Source organism: Notothenia rossii (assembly GCF_949606895.1).
Source record: "Notothenia rossii genome assembly, chromosome: 1".
NCBI classification, from domain to species: Eukaryota; Metazoa; Chordata; class Actinopteri; order Perciformes; family Nototheniidae; genus Notothenia; species Notothenia rossii.
Window position 1 is genome coordinate 56,436,177 of NC_136912.1, and position 21,073 is coordinate 56,457,249.

The 21,073-nt window shown below is 42.9% G+C and overlaps 1 protein-coding gene and 1 long non-coding RNA gene across 2 annotated transcripts; both read left to right on the forward strand.

Annotated features, from left to right (window-relative positions):
- Positions 1 to 5,554: 5,554 nt before the first annotated feature.
- On the forward strand, positions 5,555 to 6,410 carry LOC307042690. The gene is made up of 3 exons (XR_013809218.1): positions 5,555 to 5,676; positions 5,764 to 5,875; positions 6,001 to 6,410. It is a non-coding gene; the product is annotated as an uncharacterized lncRNA (long non-coding RNA).
- A 9,110-nt stretch (positions 6,411 to 15,520) lies between these two features.
- Positions 15,521 to 21,073, forward strand: dtymk (deoxythymidylate kinase (thymidylate kinase)). Its single transcript, XM_079654139.1, is given in 6 exon segments — positions 15,521 to 15,779; positions 18,954 to 19,062; positions 20,356 to 20,446; positions 20,527 to 20,715; positions 20,717 to 20,725; positions 20,816 to 21,073. Coding segments are annotated over 6 exon segments (639 nt in total). The 5' UTR covers positions 15,521 to 15,649; the 3' UTR covers positions 20,927 to 21,073.

A 21,073-nucleotide genomic window follows, 5' to 3' on the forward strand; every position in this document is an offset into this window, starting at 1 on the left:
TGTACTCAGCATTGAATCCAAACGCAGGAAAGCTTTCGATCTCAATAAGTTTGTGAGGCGTTTTGCTGAACAACATGGAAATCGGCACATTCAGCTGTTATAGCAAACTTGATGCTCTGCTCACGAATGACTCGATGAGCATAGAAAACTGTTAACGTGATAAACTTGTGTTCAGGGAAATGTGTACATTTGTCCTCAGTTGTTAAATATATATATATATATTCTGTACTCAAACTCACAAAGGGATGTCAAAGGGATGTCATGTTATTATTGTACCACTGTGAGGCAATAGGTGTTGTTATTCTAAGTTAGCTCGGCTGAGCGAAAGGATGCACCTGCAGTGCAGAGTAAAATAAACCATGCCTAAGGACTTAACAGTTCATCGTCTCTGTCTCAACTATTTATCTCCGAGTGCAACGTATGAGGAAGCTGCCATCCTTAACCTCTTTCTGGGGGTCTAACATTGATTGTTAACATTGATTGATATGACTGCGATTAAATCAGTATATAATTCTGCCACCCCTCAAAATCTCCTGCCACCCTCTTGCCACCCCATGAATATTTTTCTAGATCCGCCCCTGCCGGGTTGGTAACGGAATACATGTAACGGCGTTACGTAATCAGAATACAAAAATCAAGTGTATTCAGCTGGCGTTACATTTGAAAAACGAGTAATCTGATTACAGTTACTTTCGTAAACCTGAAGTGAATACATTTTGGAATACTTATTGGAATTATTGGTGGAAAAGTTTCCTCACAAAATGTAATATTCATTTCCGGCAGAACTGTGTGCACACTGTACAGTGCTGCAGCATGTCTGTGAGCAAGAGAGAGATGCAGCGTGTCTGTGAGGTCCCGCCCCCGCACGCAGATGACAGAGAGAGATCTCTTTTCAAATATATTGAAAGTTAGAAACGGAGATGGTTGGATAAAAAGTGCAAGATAACGTTTATGTAGCATTTATTTATTGTCGAAATGATGACATTTCATAACGGGATCAAATCAAAGTGAATGGCCTGCCGCTTCTGAATGCATGGGGCAAGTGACTGGAAAAAGTTTTAAAAGTTATTACATCGTTTCGGATAATAATAATAATAACAATAATAATGATAATTCATTCTATTTAGGGGCGCCTTTCAAAGCACCCAAGGACACCTTACAATTCATAACATATTCTAGGGAAAGGTTTTAAGACAGTACAAAGAATGCAGTCCGGGTGATCTTTTTTTATGTGGGGTGCAGATGCGCAGAAGAAAAATCTGGCCCACCCTATTTTTTACAGGCCCACCCTAAAGTACATTTCTGCCTACGCTACTGGTGCATATACAACTTTATAGTGTGTAATTATCTAAATACTGTCACACTTGTTTTGCAGCCATGCTGTCGTAGGTCTAGCTAGTTCTCTGTCTGCTACACACGCATGGTGGACACAGTCAACCAGGTGAAGTGAAGCCAACCCATTGAGCATGTTTGGGATGCTCTGGATCGGCGTATACGACAGCGTGTTCCAGTTCCTGCCAATATCCAGCAACTTCGCACAGCCATTGAAGAGGAGTGGACCAACATTCCACAGGCCACAATCAACAACCTGATCAACTCTATGCGAAGGAGATGGGTGACATGTTAGGTTTAGGGTTAGGGTTTAACCCTAGGGTTTTCGGACCCCCCCCCCCCAGACCCCCCCAATAAAGCAAAACTGCACGTTTCAGAGTGGCCTTTTATTGTGGCCAGCCTAAGGCACACCTGTGCAATAATCATGCTGTCTAATCAGCATCTTGATATGCCACACCTGTGAGGTAGGATGGATTATCTCGGCAAAGGAGAAGTGCTCACTATCACAGATTTTTTCAGATTTGTGAACAATATTTGAGAAAAATTGTTATTTTGTGTAAATAGAAAATGTTTTAGATCTTTGAGTTCATCTCATGAAAAATGGGAGCAAAAACAAAAGTGTTGCATTTATATTTTTGTCCAGTGTATATATAATATTATACATATATATATGTATTATATTTTATATATATATATATATATGACTGAAATAAATAAATAAGGTTATGAAATACATTCTGAAATAAATAAATAAGGCAATTAATATATATAAATGTAAATTTAAATACACATTTATTTATTTCATGGGACTTTTATTTCATAATGCAACATGTATTTATTTCAAGAGACTTTTATTTAATTATGCCACATTTATTTATTTCATTGGACTTTTATTTCATAATGCCACATTTATTTATTTCAAGAGACTTTTATTTCATAATGCCACATTTATTTATTTCAAGAGACTTTTATTTCATAATGCCACATTTATTTATTTCAGGGGACTTGTATTTCATAATGCAACATTTATTAAGCTTCTTAGTGTCACACACCTAGGTTTATGTCACGGTTTTAGTGTTGTCTGTCTGGTTATGGGTTTTGTAAGTCTGTTCATTCTGTGTTTTGTCTTCCTCCTTGTGTTTTGTCTGGTCCTCCTCCCTGTCGTTAGTTTCCCTGGTGTGTCTGATTGTGTTCACCTGTTGCCCTTGTGTTTCTCCCTCCCCTGCCCAGCTGTGTCTTGTCCTGTGATTACCCTTCTGTGTATTTAGTCTAGTCTTCCCCTGTGTTCCATGTCGGTTCATTGTTTCCCCTCCTTGTTATTCCACAGTCTGTGTTCCTTGTGCTGCTTGTTTGTTTTTGGGTATTTTGGATACTGCCTTTTTTGCCACAGCTTTTTTTATTTAATAAAGCTCATTTTTCGTTAATACTGCTTTTGGGTCCTACCTTTTCCACGCGCCCTAACAGAATGAACCGACCAACAATGGACCCTCTGGATTTTTATGATTTTGAGTTGGATCTGTTGGATCTGGATTTCTCCCTACAGTGTTCTCATGCCGAGTGGAGTGGAACCTCTTCTAGAAGGGACAAAGAGGCTATCCTCAAAAAGGCACAAATGGAGGTGGCCGAAATGCCTTGGTTGAGGAGGTCGTTTTTTGCCTGAGTGGCTACAACTTTTCACAAGTTGTCCTGAGGACTTGTCCGAAGCTTCTAACCCTTTCCTGGGATCCGACTACTGTCCTGTTGGAGGTCCACTGAGTCTCCAAAAAGCCTCTAGGAGACGCAGGGCCAGGATTCCAGCCCGTGCTCCAACAGCCATGATCCCGGCTTCAGTTCCGGTTTCCACAGCCATAGATCCATGCACCAGTACCGGCCCGCAGAGCTATGTTTCCTTGCTCGATTACCTGGCCCACACAGCCATGGTCCAGGCCTTTGTTCCGGTTCCAGCGGCTCCAGTTCCAGCCTCAGACCTTTTCTCAGGAACCCGTCTGGCGTTTGGAGGTCCACGGAGCCTCCAAAAGGTCTCTGGAAGATGCAAGGCCAGGATTCCAGCCCGTACTCTAGCGGCTCCGGCTCCAGTGCCGGTCCCAGCAGCCATGGTTCCGGCCCCAATTCTGGCCCCAGCAGCCATGGTTCCAGCCTCAGTCCTGGCCCCAGCAGCCATGGTTCCGGCCCCAGCAGCCATGGTCCCGACTTCAGCTTCGGCTCCAGTGCTGGCTCTCCGGCCGACGCCAGCTCCCCGTGTCCTGTCGGCGTACCAGCCGACTCCAGCATCTCGTCTCCTGTTGGCTCTCCAGCCGACGCCAGCTCCCCGACTCCTGTCGGCGTACCGACCGTCTCAAGTCCCCTCTCAAGTCCCCTCTCAAGTCCCTACTCGAGTTCCCTCTCAAGTCCCTGCTCGAGTTCCCTCTCAAGTCCCTGCTCGAGTTCCCTCTCAAGTCCCTTCTCAAGTCTCCTCTCAAGTTCCCTCTCAAGTCTCCTCTCGAGTTCCCTCTCAAGTCTCCTCTCGAGGTCCCTCTCAAGTCTCCTTACAAGTCAACTCTCAAGCTCCTTCTCGAGTCCCCGCTCAAGTCACCGCTCGAGTTCCCTCTCAATTCTCCTCTCGAGTCTCCGTTCAAGTTCCCTCTCGAGATCCCTCTCAAGTCACCTCTCAAGTCAACTCTCAAGTTTCCTCTCGAGTTCCCTCTCAAGCCCTCCCTACTCAAGTGCCGTTGGAGGTTCCGCTGGGGGTCCTGCCAAGCCTATGTCCTGTGCCGTTGGAGGTCCCGCCGACTACTCTTCTGCAGGGGGTCCTGCCAATCCTATGGCCTGTCCTGTTGGGGGTACCGCCGACTACTCTTCTGCCGGGGGTCCTGCCAACCCTGTGTCCTGTGCCGTTGGAAGTTCCGCTGGGGGTCCTGCCAACTCTATGTCCTTTCCCGTTGGGTGTCCCGCCGACTACTCTCCTGCCGGGGGTCCTGCCAACCCTATGTCCTGTCCCGTTGGGGGTCCCGCCGACTACTCTTCTGCCGGGGGTCCTGCCAACCCTGTGTCCTGTGCCGTTGGAGGTCCCGCCGACTGCTCTCCTGCCGGGGGTCCTGCGAACTCCATGTCCTGTCCCGTTGGAGGTCCCGCTGACTACTCTTCTGCCGGGGGTCATGCCAACCCCTTGTCCTGTTCCGTTGGAGGCCCCGCCATCACCTGTCTCATCGGGGGTCCTGCCAACTCCTGGTCCTCTTCCGTGGGGGATCCTGCCGATGCCTGTCCCACTGGCACCGGTTCCTGTTCGGCCAACACCGGGTCCTGCCCGGCCTCCGGAGCTGTCTGGTCTTCGCCCTCGAGCCCGGCCCCCTGAGAGCCGCGGTCTTCGCCCTCGAGCCCGGCCCCCTGAGAGCTGCTGCCTTCGCCCTCATGCTCGGCCCCCTGAGTTCGCCCGTTGTGGTCTTCGCCCCTCCATGGACTCTGCCTTGCCCCCGGGCCGTCCGCCCGAGACCCCCACCATGGACTCTGCCTTGCCCCCGGGCCGTCCGCCCGAGACCTCCTCCTTGGTCTCTGCCTTGCCCCTGGGCCGTCCGCCCGAGACCCCCTTCTTGGTCTCTGCCTTGCCCCCGGGCCTTCCGCCCGAGACCCCCTCCTTGGTCTCTGCCTTGTCCCCGTGCCGTCCGCCCGAGATCCGTCCTCCAGACCCCCTCCACCCACCCTTTCTTCCCCTGTGTTCCATGTCGGTTCATTGTTTCCCCTCCATGTTATCCCAGGGTCTGTGTTCCTTGTGCTGCTCGTTTGTTTTTGGATACTGCCTTTTTTGCCACAGCCTTTGTTATTTAATAAAGCTCATTTTTCGTTAATACTGCTTTTGGGTCCTACCTTTTCCAAGCACCCTAACACTTAGTGGGCAAGATCTCAGCGGTAACTTACGCTGAACGGCTAGCCTGCTCCGGAGCAGGTTAGGTTCCAGGATAAGAGATCAGTCTATAAGACACTGGAGCTCGGATTTTGAGAGGCGCTCTCAGGTGGGAGTGGATTTTTAGGGACAGACTAAACACTTTGGCTTTCTCTGATGAGTATTTGTATGGAAGATACAGGTTCTCGTCAGAAGGGCTGACTTATCTGTCAGCTCCTCGAGCCATACATTGCTAATGCCACACATCGGAGTTGTGCCCTTACAGTGCCGTAGACTGTATGTACTACTTTGTGAGCTGTAGTTTTCTGTATGCTGTGTGTGATGCAGAGAACCTCAGCAAGAATACAGTCTGCAGTGCTATTCATAAGGTCGTACGTATGCTCTGACAGGGCTCGCAGAGTCCTTTGTTGTGTTTCCTAGCACATGTCCCACGCAGACGATCAAAGAGGGATTTTACAGCATGGCAGGTATTGATATGTGATTATATCTTTACAGTGAATGTTGTTCCTATGACGTACACTGTTTTATAATAAATGCAGTCTACTATTTCATAGGGTGTCCCAGGGTGCTTGGCTGTAGACTGTACACACATACCCATCTCTGCGTCCCTGGGAGAAAATGAAGAATCGTGTGAATCGCAAATCCTTCCACAGCCTCAACATTCAGGTAAATCTTGCACATTCACTTATTCACTTATAGAACACACATTGAAGTTTGGGTGATTAAAGGAAATCACACATTTAAATAATAACAAAGTACATGTTTCACACGTGGACTATCTTTCTCCATAGCATGGACTCATTTCAAATGAACATTGATGCTACACCGACTATGATGCTCTTATTGTGAAAGTAAGCTTGTTAACCCCACATGCACATACCAGTTTTAAATGTGGCCCATGCCAAAACCAGGGTCAGGATTGAAACTATCTTTGGTATACTGAAGGCCTAATTCACCTGCCTGCGAGGGCTCAGAGTGGCCCCTGAAAGAGCTTGCCGCATTATAACGGCCTGTGTTGTGCTGTACAACATTGTCACAATGAGAAAGGAGAGGGCCCCTCCTGCAAACCCCCAACCTCCTGATGTGGTAGACCCCATCACCCTGGACTACTCTACTGGCAGGGCTGTCAGAGAAGCTATCTCGTTGTTATTTGCTCAATAAAAAAAGAACACACAGAGAGAGAGGCCTTGGATGATTTATGTAGGAGTTTTTATTTTTTCAGCCGTTCCTGAAGGAAAAAGAGAAAAAAACATATTTTTTGGTTTACTTTTTCTGTAAAGTAAAAAGGGATTTCTCTTTTAGGTATCCGAAAAAATGTAAAGGTTACCTTATGCACCATTCATTTGACTTGAAAATAAATTACTGAATGTTACAAAATTCCCTGTCCAATTTTTCCACCTCCAGCTTTTTTTTTTTATTAAAAGCTTTCGGTGCTCTGAGGAGGTCGTTCAATTGAATGCTTTGGACTAGGGTCCGTTTGTACAGCCTCAGTGTCTGCTTCGGCCTGAAACACATGAAACACATGAAACACGTATACAGTGGGGCAAAAAAGTATTTAGTCAGCCACCAATTGTGCAAGTTCTCCCACTTAAAAAGTTGAGAGGCCTGTAATTTTCATCCTAGGTATACCTCAACTATGAGAGACAAAATGAGGAAAAAAAAAACGAAAATCCACATTGTCTGACTTTTAAAAAATGTATTTGCAAATTATGGTGGAAAATAAGTATTTGGTCAATAACAAAAGTTCATCTCAATACTTTGTTATATACCCTTTGTTGGCAATGACAGAGGTCAAACGTTTTCTGTAAGTCTTCAAAAGGTTTTCACACACTGTTGCTGGTATTTTGGCCCATTCCTCCATGCAGATCTCCTCTAGAGCAGTGATGTTTTGGGGCTGTTGCTGGGCAACACAGACTTTCAACTCCCTTTCAACTCCCTCCAAAGATTTTCTATGGATCTGGAGACTGGCTAGGCCACTCCAGGACCTTGAAATGCTTCTTACGAAGCCACTCCTTTGTTGCCCGGGCGGTGTGTTTGGGATCATTGTCATGCTGAAAGACCCAGCCACGTTTCATCTGCAATGCCCTTGCTGATGGAAGGAGGTTGCCACTCAAAATCTCACGATACATGGCCCCATTCATTCTTTCCTTTACACGGATCAGTTGTCCTGGTCCCTTTGCAGAAAAACAGCCCCAAAGCATGATGTTTCCACCCCCATGTTTCACAGTAGGTATGGTGTTCTTTGGATGCAACTCAGCATTCTTTCTCCTCCAAACACGTCTAGTTGAGTTTATAACAAAAAAGTTCTATTTTGGTTTCATCTGACCATATGACATTCTCCCAATCCTCTTCTGGATCATCTAAATGCTCTCTAGCAAACTTCAGACGGGCCTGGACATGTACTGGCTTAAGCAGGGGGACACGTCTGGCACTGCAGGATTTGAGTCCCTGGCGGCGTAGTGTGTTACTGATGGTAGCCTTTGTTACTTTGGTCCCAGCTCTCTGCAGGTCATTGACTAGGTCCCCCGGGGTGGTTCTGGGATTTTTGCTCACCGTTCTTGTGATCATTTTTGACCCCACGGGGTGAGATCTTGCGTGGAGCCCCAGATCGAGGGAGATTATCTCGTATGTCTTCCATTTTCTAATAATTGCTCCCATAGTTGATTTCTTCACACCAAGCTGCTTACCTATTGCAGATTCAGTCTTCCCAGCCTGGTGCAGGTCTACCATTTTGTTTCTGGTGTCCTTTGACAGCTCTTTGGTCTTGGCCATAGTGGAGTTTGGAGTGTGACTGTTTGAGGTTGTGGACAGGTGTCTTTTATACTGATAACGAGTTCAAACAGGTGCCATTAATACAGTTAACAAGTGGAGGACAGAGGAGGCTCTTAAAGAAGAAGTTACAGGTCTGTGAGAGCCAGAAATCTTGTTTGTTTGTAGGTGACCAAATTCTTATTTTACCGAGGAATTTACCAATTAATTCATTAAAAATCCTACAATGTGATTTCCTGGATTCTTTCCCCCCATTCTGTCTCTCATAGTTGAAGTGTACCTAGGATGAAAATTACAGGCCTCTCATCTTTTTAAGTGGGAGAACTTGCACAATTGGTGGCTGACTAAATACTTTTTTGCCCCACTGTATGTTGCTTTAACATTCAAGCATGGCTCACAGCAAGAAAGCTGACCATTTTAAACTTGACTATACTTTTAAATTGAGTTTAATTAATTACTTGTCATGATGAGGGCCTTGACGTCGAGGGCCCAGGCTGCGGGGGAGTAAGAGTTCCTTCTTCCTGCAAATTGAGCAAAGCAAATATCTTTTCAATCGAGAGTAGTTATTTGTCCCATGTGCAGACCACCACCATGTGCAAATAATCAGAAAGAATCAATTAAAGCAACGTGTCCACACCCTCTCTGTCTGTTAGGGCAAATTGAAAACTTCATATCATTGGTAACAGAGCGCTCTCCGAGCAGACCGACAGCGTCTCATCATCTAGGCCCTCCTGAAAAAAAGAAGACATGTAAATGGTCTGTTATCCATATTCAGCGACAATATAGGTGACATACCAAAGGCTACGTTACCTCTGTATGAGGTAGTTGTTGATTGGGGAGGGGCAGCAACACCACGTTCTCCCCATCATCTGCAGAACAATAAAATATGTTACTCCCACAAAAATAGATAAATTATATAATTGTGTTTTCTAGCATCCCAGCTGTTTAAAGCTCCCTGACTCTTACCCTGTATAAAAAGGTGGTGGGAGCTGCTGCCACCAGGGTCTGTAGAGAACCCCCCTTCCACCCCGACCCTCATTGTTGCTGAGGGCCATCTCCTCAGCAGGGGTGAATTCTGCTGGAGGAGGGCCCTCTCCTTTCTTCCTCTGGTCCTTTTTTTTCCTCTTGTTGACTGCAAGAATTGGGAAAAAATGTGACTGCTTTCCTATACAGTTATGAAACACAGACCAATTGAAGCAATACAAAACGTGTATGTATTTTTAAGATCTCAAAAGAGGGAAATTTACAAGATTGAATGATGTTTTTATATTTAATTTTTGTTTGTTCCCAGGTTCTTTTAGACCCGCCGGGGTTACATCTGAAAAACAAAACAAAAAATGTTATGTACAGCTTGAATGAAAAATAATGCTATAAATTAAAAGGATTAAAAAAAATATTAGGCTTAAAGCATGGCTTAAAGTCCACTTGTGTCCCTCGGGCGATGATATTATAAAGACAAAAAGGCTGCCACTCAATGATCAATTTGGTATTTTTTCCGCTAAACTAGAACATTTATCTGGAAGCGCCGTATTTATTTTGGTTCATGACTGCCGTGCATCCAATACACTTTTTAAAGATGTGCAGCTGTGCACGCTTTTACATTGGACGTATTTTACTTACGCATTCACGGAGTCGGCAATCTGTTGCCAACCGCTTTTGCGAATTTTGGCAGCCGCAACCGTGTTAATTTTCGCCTTACTAATGTGCTTTAGATCCTCAAAGCGGCTCATGATGACAGTTTGTTCCTCCGCTGTGAAGTACGCTGCTCTAGGCTTCTCCATTATTCCGATTGGTCGAATGCTCCAAATACCTAACTAGATAGGACAAAGCTGGCTTGAGTTGATAACCAGCGTCGTAGGACAGTTTAGCGGGAGCGGGTTTGTTTTGGATTAGGTAAACCGGCTTACTCAAACATAATCTCCCGCCCCAGACACACAAGCACGCGGTTTGATTGGCTAGAGCTGGCTTATGATTAGATTGGCTGACGCCTCCGTCGAGGCGGCAAAAGTAGAACATTGCTCTACTTTTGCAGCGAGCACCGCGAGAGAAGCTACGCTTTGCTCCCACAATGCAGTTCGGCGAATTGTGACGTCACCCCATTCAAAGTGAATGGGCAGAAGCGTTGAAGCGGCAACGCACGCCGCCGTGTGTAGGGGCCGTTACGGTAATCGCCGAGCAGCAGCACTGACGGTAGTACAAGAGCAAAATAATGCATGAATTTTCTGCTTTATTTGCGATATAAATAATTTTTACCATAAGTTCTTAGAAAAACTGACACTGTTTGACTCAGTCCTAGTTTGACTGCTACCAACAATAAAATGAAGTACTTTTACTGTGTTTTTTTCTGGGTAATACTCTCAAATTCCCCTCCTGAGAACAAAATCATGCCACTTCTGCTATATTTGATTAGAGATACAATATTTTTTGCAATAAGTTCTACATGAAATTGATACTGTTGGACTCAGTACTACTTGGACTACTACCACAAGTACAATCAAGTGTTTTTACTGTGTACTTTTTGAGTAATACTCGTTTAAACTCCTGTCCTGAGTACACAAATTAATGTATTCTGATATCTTTGATGAGAGATCATATCTATATCTCAGATATTTATAAGAAGTGAAATTGTATTCTTCCTGCACTAAAATATTTCGATGTGTACAAATCTGGGCTATTTATTGTCATTTCTCGAAACACAAAGTACAAATGCCTGTATTGGAGTCTTAAAAAGGTGGAGTAGAAGGACTTTAGCAGCATCATAAGAGGCCAACAAGAGTGACAGGGGTGTGTCACTCTGCTGAAGGAAAGATGTGAACAGCTATCCAGGCCAGTCTCTAAAGACTTTCCAAGGGGTAACAATGCTGCTGCTGCTGGAGTACTGATCTAGTGGATCTAGTGTTGATGTCATCTGTCTACCATATGCTCTTAAAATACTCTGTCTAACATTATCAGTATTGTGAAGAACATTTTTCTAATGCTTATTAAATATAGCAGAATACATGCTTTATTGTACTCAGGAGGGGAGTTTGACAGGGGATTACACAAAGATTACACAGTAAAAGTACTTCATTGTATTTGTGGTAGTAGTCTAACAAGTCTCTGTAAACTACGTGTATTCACTGAATTTCACTCTCTGCCTTTAACGGCTCGTTATAGCTCCAATAGCTCCAGCACCCACCCTCCCTGTGAGCACAGTGTGCTCTGATTGGTCGGGAAGTTGTGAATCGCGCTGAGCTCCGTGGAGGTGTGGTTTCCTTGTTTAGCGATACACAGCGAAACTCATCCTGAGCACACACAAAGTCACAGCCGAAGTAAAAATAATAAGTGTGGCTTGATATTGAGTAAGAAAAAGGTTGATAAACGCTGTGAGAATGGGTCTGCAGAGAGAATTTCGCCGCGATCCCAACTGTCTGTTATCAGCCTGCAGCCAGGGAGGAGAAATCAGCAGAGCTGCCTCCACTGAGTGTGTGTGTGTGTGAGGAAGCCCGTGGATTGGTCAATTTGGACCAATCAGCGGGGGCTTAACGTAACGGCTCCGCGGACGTAACGTAACGGCCCCACGGATTGGTCCATTTGGTTCCGGGTAACGCATGACATCATGCGGTACCCGGAAGAATCAATGGACAGTGACGTATCTCCAACGAGGCATTTTGGGGAGGTATTTTCTGTGTTAGAGTTTTACTCGCTACAGGGTGTACTTTGAGGGGTTTGACTCTGCAGACCGTTTACATGCATAAAAACCTTCATAACACACAAGGGGACGGGTAATAACCGGAAAAGCATGACATGGGACCTTTAAAGTAAAAAAAGAATGCAAACAAACAAGTGAAATGAACTAAATGGCTGAATTGCTTTTAATTCACTGGCAGGAGCAACAAGTGAGGAGGAGCAAAAAGGGAACAACGAGGGAGAGATTGAACAAAGAGAAAGAGTAGAGGACAGAGAGAGTAATGAACAGGAAGAAGACAGAGAGACTAAAGAAGATGGAAGAGAGGCTGCAGGTTATGGAAAGGAGAGAGACATGGAAAATGAATGTTGACAATGTTTTGTGATCATTTTTAGCCTCTTCTGCATGTCCAGATCATTAATAGTAACAATCAACTGATTCTTATGCATTACACTTTCAAAAATAATTTATGCTGACATTGTCAGCCCACTGACATGGTTTGAAATCAATATATTATCCAATGTGTGACCCCCCACAGGACTTAAAAAGCACCTAACTAGATCATGAAAATCCCAAAAATCTCGGGGGGTATCCCCCGAACCCCCCTAACATATTTGGACCTCGGTATTTAGGAAATCCTGGATACGGCCCTGTATACAACTCGGTAGGGCATCAGAGCTTTCCAGACAGAGAACCACGTGGTAAAAACTAACGTTCATATTTCTCTTTTTGATTATAATACTGATGAATGTTCAAAGCAAAGCACTTTGGCAAGTTACCACATACGTTTTAAAATGCTTAATAAGCACCGTAACTTTCATGATATAATTTCTCGGTCATAATCGGTTGTTTCCGTGAACGGCCGACTGTTGTGTGACGGCAAATGCTGCGGCTGCAAGGCATTGTGGGGCAGCATTTTCTCCTCTCCAGTCGTAAAGGGAGGTCCAGTGGTTCCTAAGCTAAAGGAAGTTTGCAACCTCCTTTCCTATCATCTAGAGAATTCGAACGGCACTTATCATGGCTGCCACTGAGGGACTTCCGGGTCATTTCACTCGGTTAGGAAGGTTCCTAAGCTAAATGGACTATTTGACTTCAGCCCTGGAATGTGAAACAAGAGCACGTGGTACCCATGAATTGAGACAGTGTTGTGGTGCTGTTGCTTTGGTCTGGATCTGTGAGCTAACCACGCCCCGTTCATTTGAATATAAGAAATAGAAATGTAATGGAGCATTATGAAATACAAGTCCCCTTAAATAAATAAATGTGGCATTATGAAATACAAGTCCCCTTAAATAAATAAATGTGGCATTATGAAATAAAAGTCCCATGAAATAAATACATATATTTAAATGTACATTTATATATATGTATTGCCTTATTTCAGAATGTATTTCATAATCTTATTTATTTATTTCATAGGAATATTTTTATATATGTATTTATTTAATTTAGGTTTAAACGGCATTCCATAGTGTTAGTAAGCAACGCTTATTGTTTAGGTATCCCTGATAAGGAGGCAGTCATATAATTAACTAAAACTAGCTAGATCTGATCGATATGGACATAAACGCGAGTGAAGTATAATCGGGAGAGAGTGATCAGGTTCTGCTGACTGAGACACGATTACCTGCAGCCCTGCCGCTGTGAGGGGACCGGTGAGCATGAAACGCTACACTTTATATGATAGCGTTTCATTTGTGTATAAGAGATTGTTTCATATGTGTGAGAGCATTTCATATGTATGAGAGATGTTTACATATGTTTGTAAATGATTTTGGTTTCCGTTGTGTGTGAGAGAGTGCTTCACATGTGTATGTGAACGGTATTTCTGAATAATGTCCCTCACGGCCACTCATAGATATCTCTGGTAAACACAAGGATTTAAAGTGGTGTTTTTGTGTGATTCTTTGTGAAGAATCTGTTGATTAAATCGAGTAATCGATTAGTCATCAAATGTGTATGAGTGTTAGTTAACAGCCCCTAATTGTTACAAATGTCATTTGCAAAGTAAACCAGTTTGAGACTTAATGTCATGTGGTACACTGCTCAAATTTGAACAATAAATGTGTAATTAAAATGCCAATGTGTACAATTGCTTTATGTTTATTAGATGTATTGACCTCAGGTAAAGCACTCCTGGAGTAAAGGGTAAATACAGTTACAAAAATAAGTAAATGTAACACATAGATGTATATAATTAATAGTCCAGTTTTAATTCAATGTAGTTAAAAACATTGAGTACATTTCACACATTTGTTTAGTTAAATAATAGTCTCCTTTTCAGTTACATCTTCCTAGCATTTAATGGATATCTATATTTCTGTTGTGGTTTTTAGTTAGGGTTACTATTGCATTGACTTAGGATTTTAATTATATTTACTCAATTTTATATGTTATGGTACTAAATGTAGTTATTTAGACCTACTTAATTTTTTACATACATTTACTCAATTCATAAGTTACATTTTAAATGATTTCACAGCTTTAAGATTTACTCAATATTTTTAAGTGTAAAAATGTTTCATCAATAACATTGAGTACATCATCGTTTTAGTTTTTGGAGTGTACAATAGTTTATCATATCTTATATTCAGTACTCTTTCCAAGGTGATTGTTTCTTTACATCCTGGAGGTTTATCATGGTGGTCTTCTTTCATTTTACTGTTCATGTTTTTTCTGTTGATATCTAAAGAAAAATAAAACTGATCTTTGAACTAAGGAAGGACACTTTCTTTTAAACATCCCATTATTTGTATTGAGCGTCATCCTACTTTCAGAACAACAAAATTTGAAAAGCACGTTTTTTGGAATAAACAAGACATCGCAAGTTCTGATTCACTGTTGTTGAAAATATAACTTGTAAAAAGATTTGTCACTAAATTATAGATAGTAATTAGTTGACTTCTTTAAAAAATAATAGAAATACTGGCTTCTTTTTGTAAAAGTAGGGATGTAATGCCTGTGGATGGTGGGTTTATTTATCACATGGTTGTATTATTTTTATTATAAAAGTGCTAAACGATGTATATCAAGTATGCAACAGGAAGCAACACAATAACATTGATATTGAAATAGTTGTTTATAATTATTAATTTTATTGTTTCAAATGTTTCCGACTGACGTTATCATCATCTTTATCTGGAGTTGCAAATGCGTTCTTTTTAATGCAAATAAAGTTGTTTAAAAAAACGACAGCATTTTATCTATGAAAGAATTGCCTCCCTTATCCCTGCCTCTACTGCATCCCTTAAAGATTCCTGAATGTGACCTGGGTGTAGTCATATCTGACAGCATGTGGAGGGATATTCTTGGTCCGGTGCATTCCTCCTCTATATGTGCTAGGCATGGCCTGATGCAGTGCAAGGTGCTCCACAGAGCCCACTTCACCAATGCTAGATTGGCTCAAATATTTCCGCAGAGAAGTGATTCCTGTAATAGGTGCAAACTCTCGATTACCCCTGACACTGACGTGGCCTAAATGGAGCCCGCTGGGTTGGGGATGAGAGTTCCATACTTTTCTTTCTTCCTGTTTCATATTGACCAATACTCTGTGTATCCTTTATTGTTCTCCCATGTCTTAATTGGTATTTAGTTATTTATTATTATACTCAATGTGAATTGGTTGTATTCCTGCTACTTGTGACTTTGTGATGTGAGTTATTTATTTTATTGTATTTATAATTTTATTTATTTGTATTATTTTGTCTCTGACCATGACCTAATGGGGTAGGGGTGGGGATAGGGTATGGGTATTTGTCTTTCATTTAACAGACACATTGTTCTGTACTTTGTTTAATGTGCTGAAAGTGCGATGTCTGCAAAAAAAAAAACATTAAAAAAACACAACCGAAACAGGAAGTGCGTCAATGTACTTCCGATGTACTTCCTTATTGATATATTTTGCTTCAGTAAAAGGCGGGTAAATGGTAACCAGGAACTTCCTGCTCAGCTGAGAGATTTAGCTTAGTATTGTGTTCGTTAACCCCGTTAAACAGACCGCAGTAATGGCGTGTAAAAGAGGAGCTCTTATCGTGCTGGAGGGGGTGGACAAGGCCGGGAAAACCACTCAGTGCAAGAAGCTGGTGCACGCGCTGCAGCAGAGCGGCCGCCCCGCGGAGATGATGAGGTTCCCGGGTAAGGCATTGTTAGTCACTCTATAGTCTATAGGGAGTTGTGTTAGCGTAATAATAATAATAAATGGGATTTATATAGCGCTTTTCTAGACCCAAAGACGCTTTACATTATGAGTAAGGTCGACAAACAAAACAAGAACAAAAACAAAACAGAAAAGCAGTCAGGAGGATGTTGGTTCAGAGGGGGGAGGGGCGGGTTTAAGGATAAGCAGAGTTGAAGAGGTGGGTTTTGAGGCGGGACTGGAACAGGGTGAGGGAATCAGACTCACGGAGGTCTTGGGGGAGGGAGTTCCAGAGCTTTGGGGCTGCCACAGAGAAGGCTCTATCTATCCCCGAAGCTCCGGAGTTTGGCCTTGGGGATTGAGAGCAAACCGGCTGAGGTGGATCTGAGGGACCGGGGTGGTTGGTAGAGGATGAGGAGGTCAGTGAGGTAGGGAGGGGGGGGGGGGGGGGGCAGATGGTGGAGGGCTTTATAGGTGAGGACCAGGAGTTTGTAGTGAAAGCGGTGTGAGACGGGAAGCCAGTGGAGTTCTTTGAGGACCGGGGTGATGTGATGCCATGATTTGGTGTGGGTGAGGAGTCTGGCGGCTGCATTCTGGATACGCTGGAGTCTGTTGAGGGATGTTGTGCTGATGCCGAAGAGGAGTGAGTTGCAGTAGTCAAGGCGGGAGGAGATGAAGGCGTGAATGAGTCGCTCAGCTGCGGGGCGGGTGAGAGAGGGACGGAGTTTGGCGATATTGCGGAGGTGGAAAAATGAGGTTTTTACTACTTGGCGGATGTGGGGGTCGAGGGAGAGGGTGGGGTCGAATATCACGCCAAGGTTGCGTGCCTGGGTGGAGGGGGAAACGGGTGCCATCGATGGTGAGTGTCAGGTTGGGGTTTTTGCTGAGGGTGGATTTTGAGCCGATGAGGAGGAGTTCAGTTTTATTGCTGTTGAGTTTGAGGAAGTTGTGTTGCATCCAGGATTTGATTTCAGTCAGACAGGATTCGATGTGTGTGAGAGGGGGGTTGTGGGGGGATTTGGTGCTGAGGTAGATCTAGGCCTGTCACGATAATTAATTTTGTTGGACGATAAATTTTTCTGGAAATTATTGCGATAAACGATAATATTGTCGGCACCGTTTTAAGACATAATGATAGTATATAATAATAATTCAAGTACATCCTTTCAAACATAACTTTTTATTGAACATTCAACATTGCAAATGAAATGTGAAATAATATTAAAATATATAAATTATATATAATAAATAAAACAAATTAATTAAATTATAATAAATTAATTAAATCACACAACCAAAACAATAAATTAAATAGTCAGGCTGGAAAACAGAGCTCTCTCTCTCTATATATATATATATATGCACACATTATCTCACAAGCAAAAAAAACCTCCTTAAAACAACAGTCAAGTGTACAGTCCACTGTCAAAGACCCAGATGCCTCAACAGGCCATATCCAAATCTGTTTTTCTAAGTTTTCGAGCAAGGAACACCAACATGTTTGCATTGTCGGGCGGGGGCTCCATCTCCAGCTGCCGTGTTTGCTCCCAGCTGGGAAAACGGAATGGGGTGGTTGTGTTTTAGGTGGTTTAAAAATGCGTGGTATTGCCTGCTTTTGTCGCTACCTTTTTTAAACCAATGCGACACACCGCCCGGCTAATTCAAGTCCGTAGGTTCGCCTCGTTGATTTGGTTTGAATCCAAAATACTGCCACACCGGAGAATCAAGGTGTGTAGTTAGGTTTTGTAACCAATTCCATTTCACTTTAAATTCCCCGCAAGTAAGTCACACGTTTTCTCCCGCTTGTCGCTATATTATTAATTTGGCTGCTACGCTGCTGCACGTGCACGCGGAGTGTCCTGACCTGGCTGTGTGTCAGCCCCGCCCCTCACAGCGCGCCTGGCAGCCACAGCGCTCCAGGCTAAAATGCTGGTCACATCTTTATGTAAACGGCAATTTATCGAGCTCAGAAAAGTTATCGAGTCCATTTTTATTTATCGTACGATAAGTCAATTTATCGATTATCGCGACAGGCCTAGGTAGATCTGTGTGTCGTCAGCATAGCAGTGAAAGTCCAGGTTGTGATGGCGGAGAATCTGACCAAGGGGGAGGATGTAGATGATGAAGCCGAGTACTGAACCTTGGGGAACACCTTGGGTGACTGAAGCTGTGGTAGAGGACTGATTATTGAGGGAGATGAAGTGGGATCTGTCAGAGAGGTAGGACTGGAGCAACCTGAGTGCAGTACCTTTGATACCGATATCCCGGAGTCGGGTAAGCAGGATGGTGTGGCTCACGGTATCGAAGGCTGCACTCAGGTCAAGGAGGATGAGGATGTTGAGGGAACCGGTGTCAGCAGAGGTGAGGAGGGAATTGAGGACTTTGATGAGTGCCGTTTCTGTGCTGTGGTGAGGACGAAAACCAGACTGAAGGGGTTCAAAAAGATCATTTTTTTGGAGATGGCGGTGGAGTTGTTTGGAGATGATGCGTTCTATTGTTTTTGAGAGAAAGGCGTAGGTGTGGCTCGTTGTTTTTCATCCCTGTGCAGGTGTGCAGAGCAAATATACCCCTTCATTTGAGTGCAGCGTCGGAGACTGCAGTTTCAGGTCCGCACTCCTAGGACCCTAGGGAAGGAGTTTACACTTATTTAACCCCACCCCTTCTCAAATTAACATTTGTGTTTTCTTTAAACAAAATATACATCTAAATGTATGTCTACATACAATATACATTTATAACTATAAATAGATTATATAATTCTTACTACAATATATATATATATTTACGTTGTATGTCAAATTTGATAAAAACAAATATAAAAGACTATCTTTTTACATCTGACATACAAAATACATTTGTTATTAAAAAAACAAACATAATAACAATTTAATTTCTGTAAGAAAAACATTTTCATTCATTTTTAGATCATTAATAACAAGCATTACAATTTCTAAAGAGACTCGCTGTGTATGAGACTCAATACTTGCTTGTTGTACTTTTGCGGGCATCCAATTCGCTATGTGGCGATGTTGCAAAAACAACTAGGGTCCTAGGAGTGCGGTCCCAGGACTGCGGTCCTGAGACTGCAGTCTCCGACTCTGCAACTTCATACTATTGCTTCATTTCTGTGCAACATTAACGTATAAAGCTGTGGGGCGGTCTCTTGGGGCCAGAAAGGACCACGACGATCGGACAGCTGATCAGCGCTTACCTGGAGAACAAGAGTGACCTGGAGGACCACACCGTGCACCTGCTGTTCTCCGCCAACCGCTGGGAGCTGGTGTAAGACTGCTGCCTCTTTGTGTTTCAGTAAAGTATAAGCAACAGGCAGAGGTGGGAAGTAACTCATTACATTTACTCAAGTAATGCACTTAAGTACCAATCTGTCAAACTTATCCCATACTTGAGTATTTCCATTTCATGCTACTTTATACTTCTGCTCCCTAACAGTTTGGAACATTTATTGTACTTTTTACTCCACTACATGTATTAACACTAATAGTTACCAAATACATGACAGTTGTATATGACAACATGCAGTACGTTACTACCAAAATGTACAAAACAATGTATTTGTAAGACATTAAAAGAAGGAATCATTTCATATTCCATATTCCATAATAATATAATACTTTCTAAATAGCCATAGTGCACAATAGGCACTTTCACTTTTGATACTTTAAGTACATTTAGCTGGCTATACTTCTACTCAAGTAACATTTATAATTTGGGATTTTCACTTGTAATAAAGTTTTTTCAAAGGATCTAAGTACTTCTTCCACACTGGTGGCAATAATTAACATAAGTAAGTGACTCCTTTCCTGCCATGTATTTGATAGTGTAAATGAAGGTTTTATGAATATTAAATGGGTGTTGGCGCCATGATACTAGATTTAGGCTGTAAAAAGTTCTACGAAAATGCCAAGGATTCAGTTTAGAGACACATTCACAATTTATAAGGGTCGTTAGTTTTGTAGTTAACGTTAGGTAATATTGCAACTCGAGTTGTAGGTTAATAAACATTAGACTGTTAGAAAGTTGAGTTTAAGCTACTGTACTGATAACAATCCTTATTAAAAGTGACTGAAGTACATGGTTGTCTAAGCTGAATATCTATTTCTGGAGAGAGACACTAGTCTTTTCAGTGCTGTAAGCACATTAACAAAATTCCATTCACTTCCAGATTGTTTTGCTGGATGCTCATTTGTCTACCTATTGTGTTGAGTGATGGATAAGTCATTGATAAATTTACCCTTTTAAATGTTGCAGTCAGATGTCACTTAATACGGCCAGACTTTCATGTTTATACTATATATATTTGCACATTTGAAGTCTTCAGTATGAGTAAATTGCTTGGGGCTTGAAGACAAACACATTGTTCATTTTGGTCTTTTCAACACGTTTGTTGATAATAACAAATACACCAGCTTTATCCTTTAAAAATGCACCAAACTCGAGAGTAAATCTACTCTTCTTTCAGTGAAGTTGCCTATATTTGGGCGGAAAAATGTATATTATTTTGTCATTAGTTTCCTGTATAAGTAATAGCCAACATGCCTTATATTGGGACCGCAGACCTTTAATGAAGAAGAAGCTGGAGCAGGGCACCACTCTGGTTGTAGACCGATACGCGTTCTCCGGAGTCGCTTTCACCAGTGCAAAGCCGGTGAGACCCCCCCCCCCCCCCCAGCTTCTCAAACTCTGCGTTCATCAGACAGCATCGTTCTTACATGTTCTCTCCTTCAGGGTTTCTGTCTGGATTGGTGCATGAAGCCTGACGTGGGACTGCCGAAGCCGGACCTGGTGATGTTCCTGCAGCTCAGTCCGGCAGAGGCCGCTCTCAGAGGCCAGTTTGGAGAAGAGAGATACGAGACTAGTGTTTTCCAAAGAGCGGTCCAGCAGAAATTCGAACACCTGATGAAGGATCCCTCAGTCAAACTGGCGGGTAAGATGCAGGGTCTGGATCCTACATTTATTTCAAGGTGTCATTTAAAAAAATATTAAAAAATCGAACGTGATCTAAACTGTGTTATAGGCAATTGATGCTTCTCAGAGCGTTGAGAATGTGCACGAGAACATCATGACCCACAGCCTGAACAATATCAACGCAGCCAAGAACCTGCCTCTTGGAGAGCTGTGGATGTGAAGCAGTCTCGTTTTTTAAATAAATTAAACTTGAATAAATGATGTGCCATTGTCAAATATCAGATTCTGACTTTATTTGTTTTAATTCCTCTTACATTGTTGTTCACCTGTCTATATGCTGTGTTGATTAAATAAATAATCAAATGAT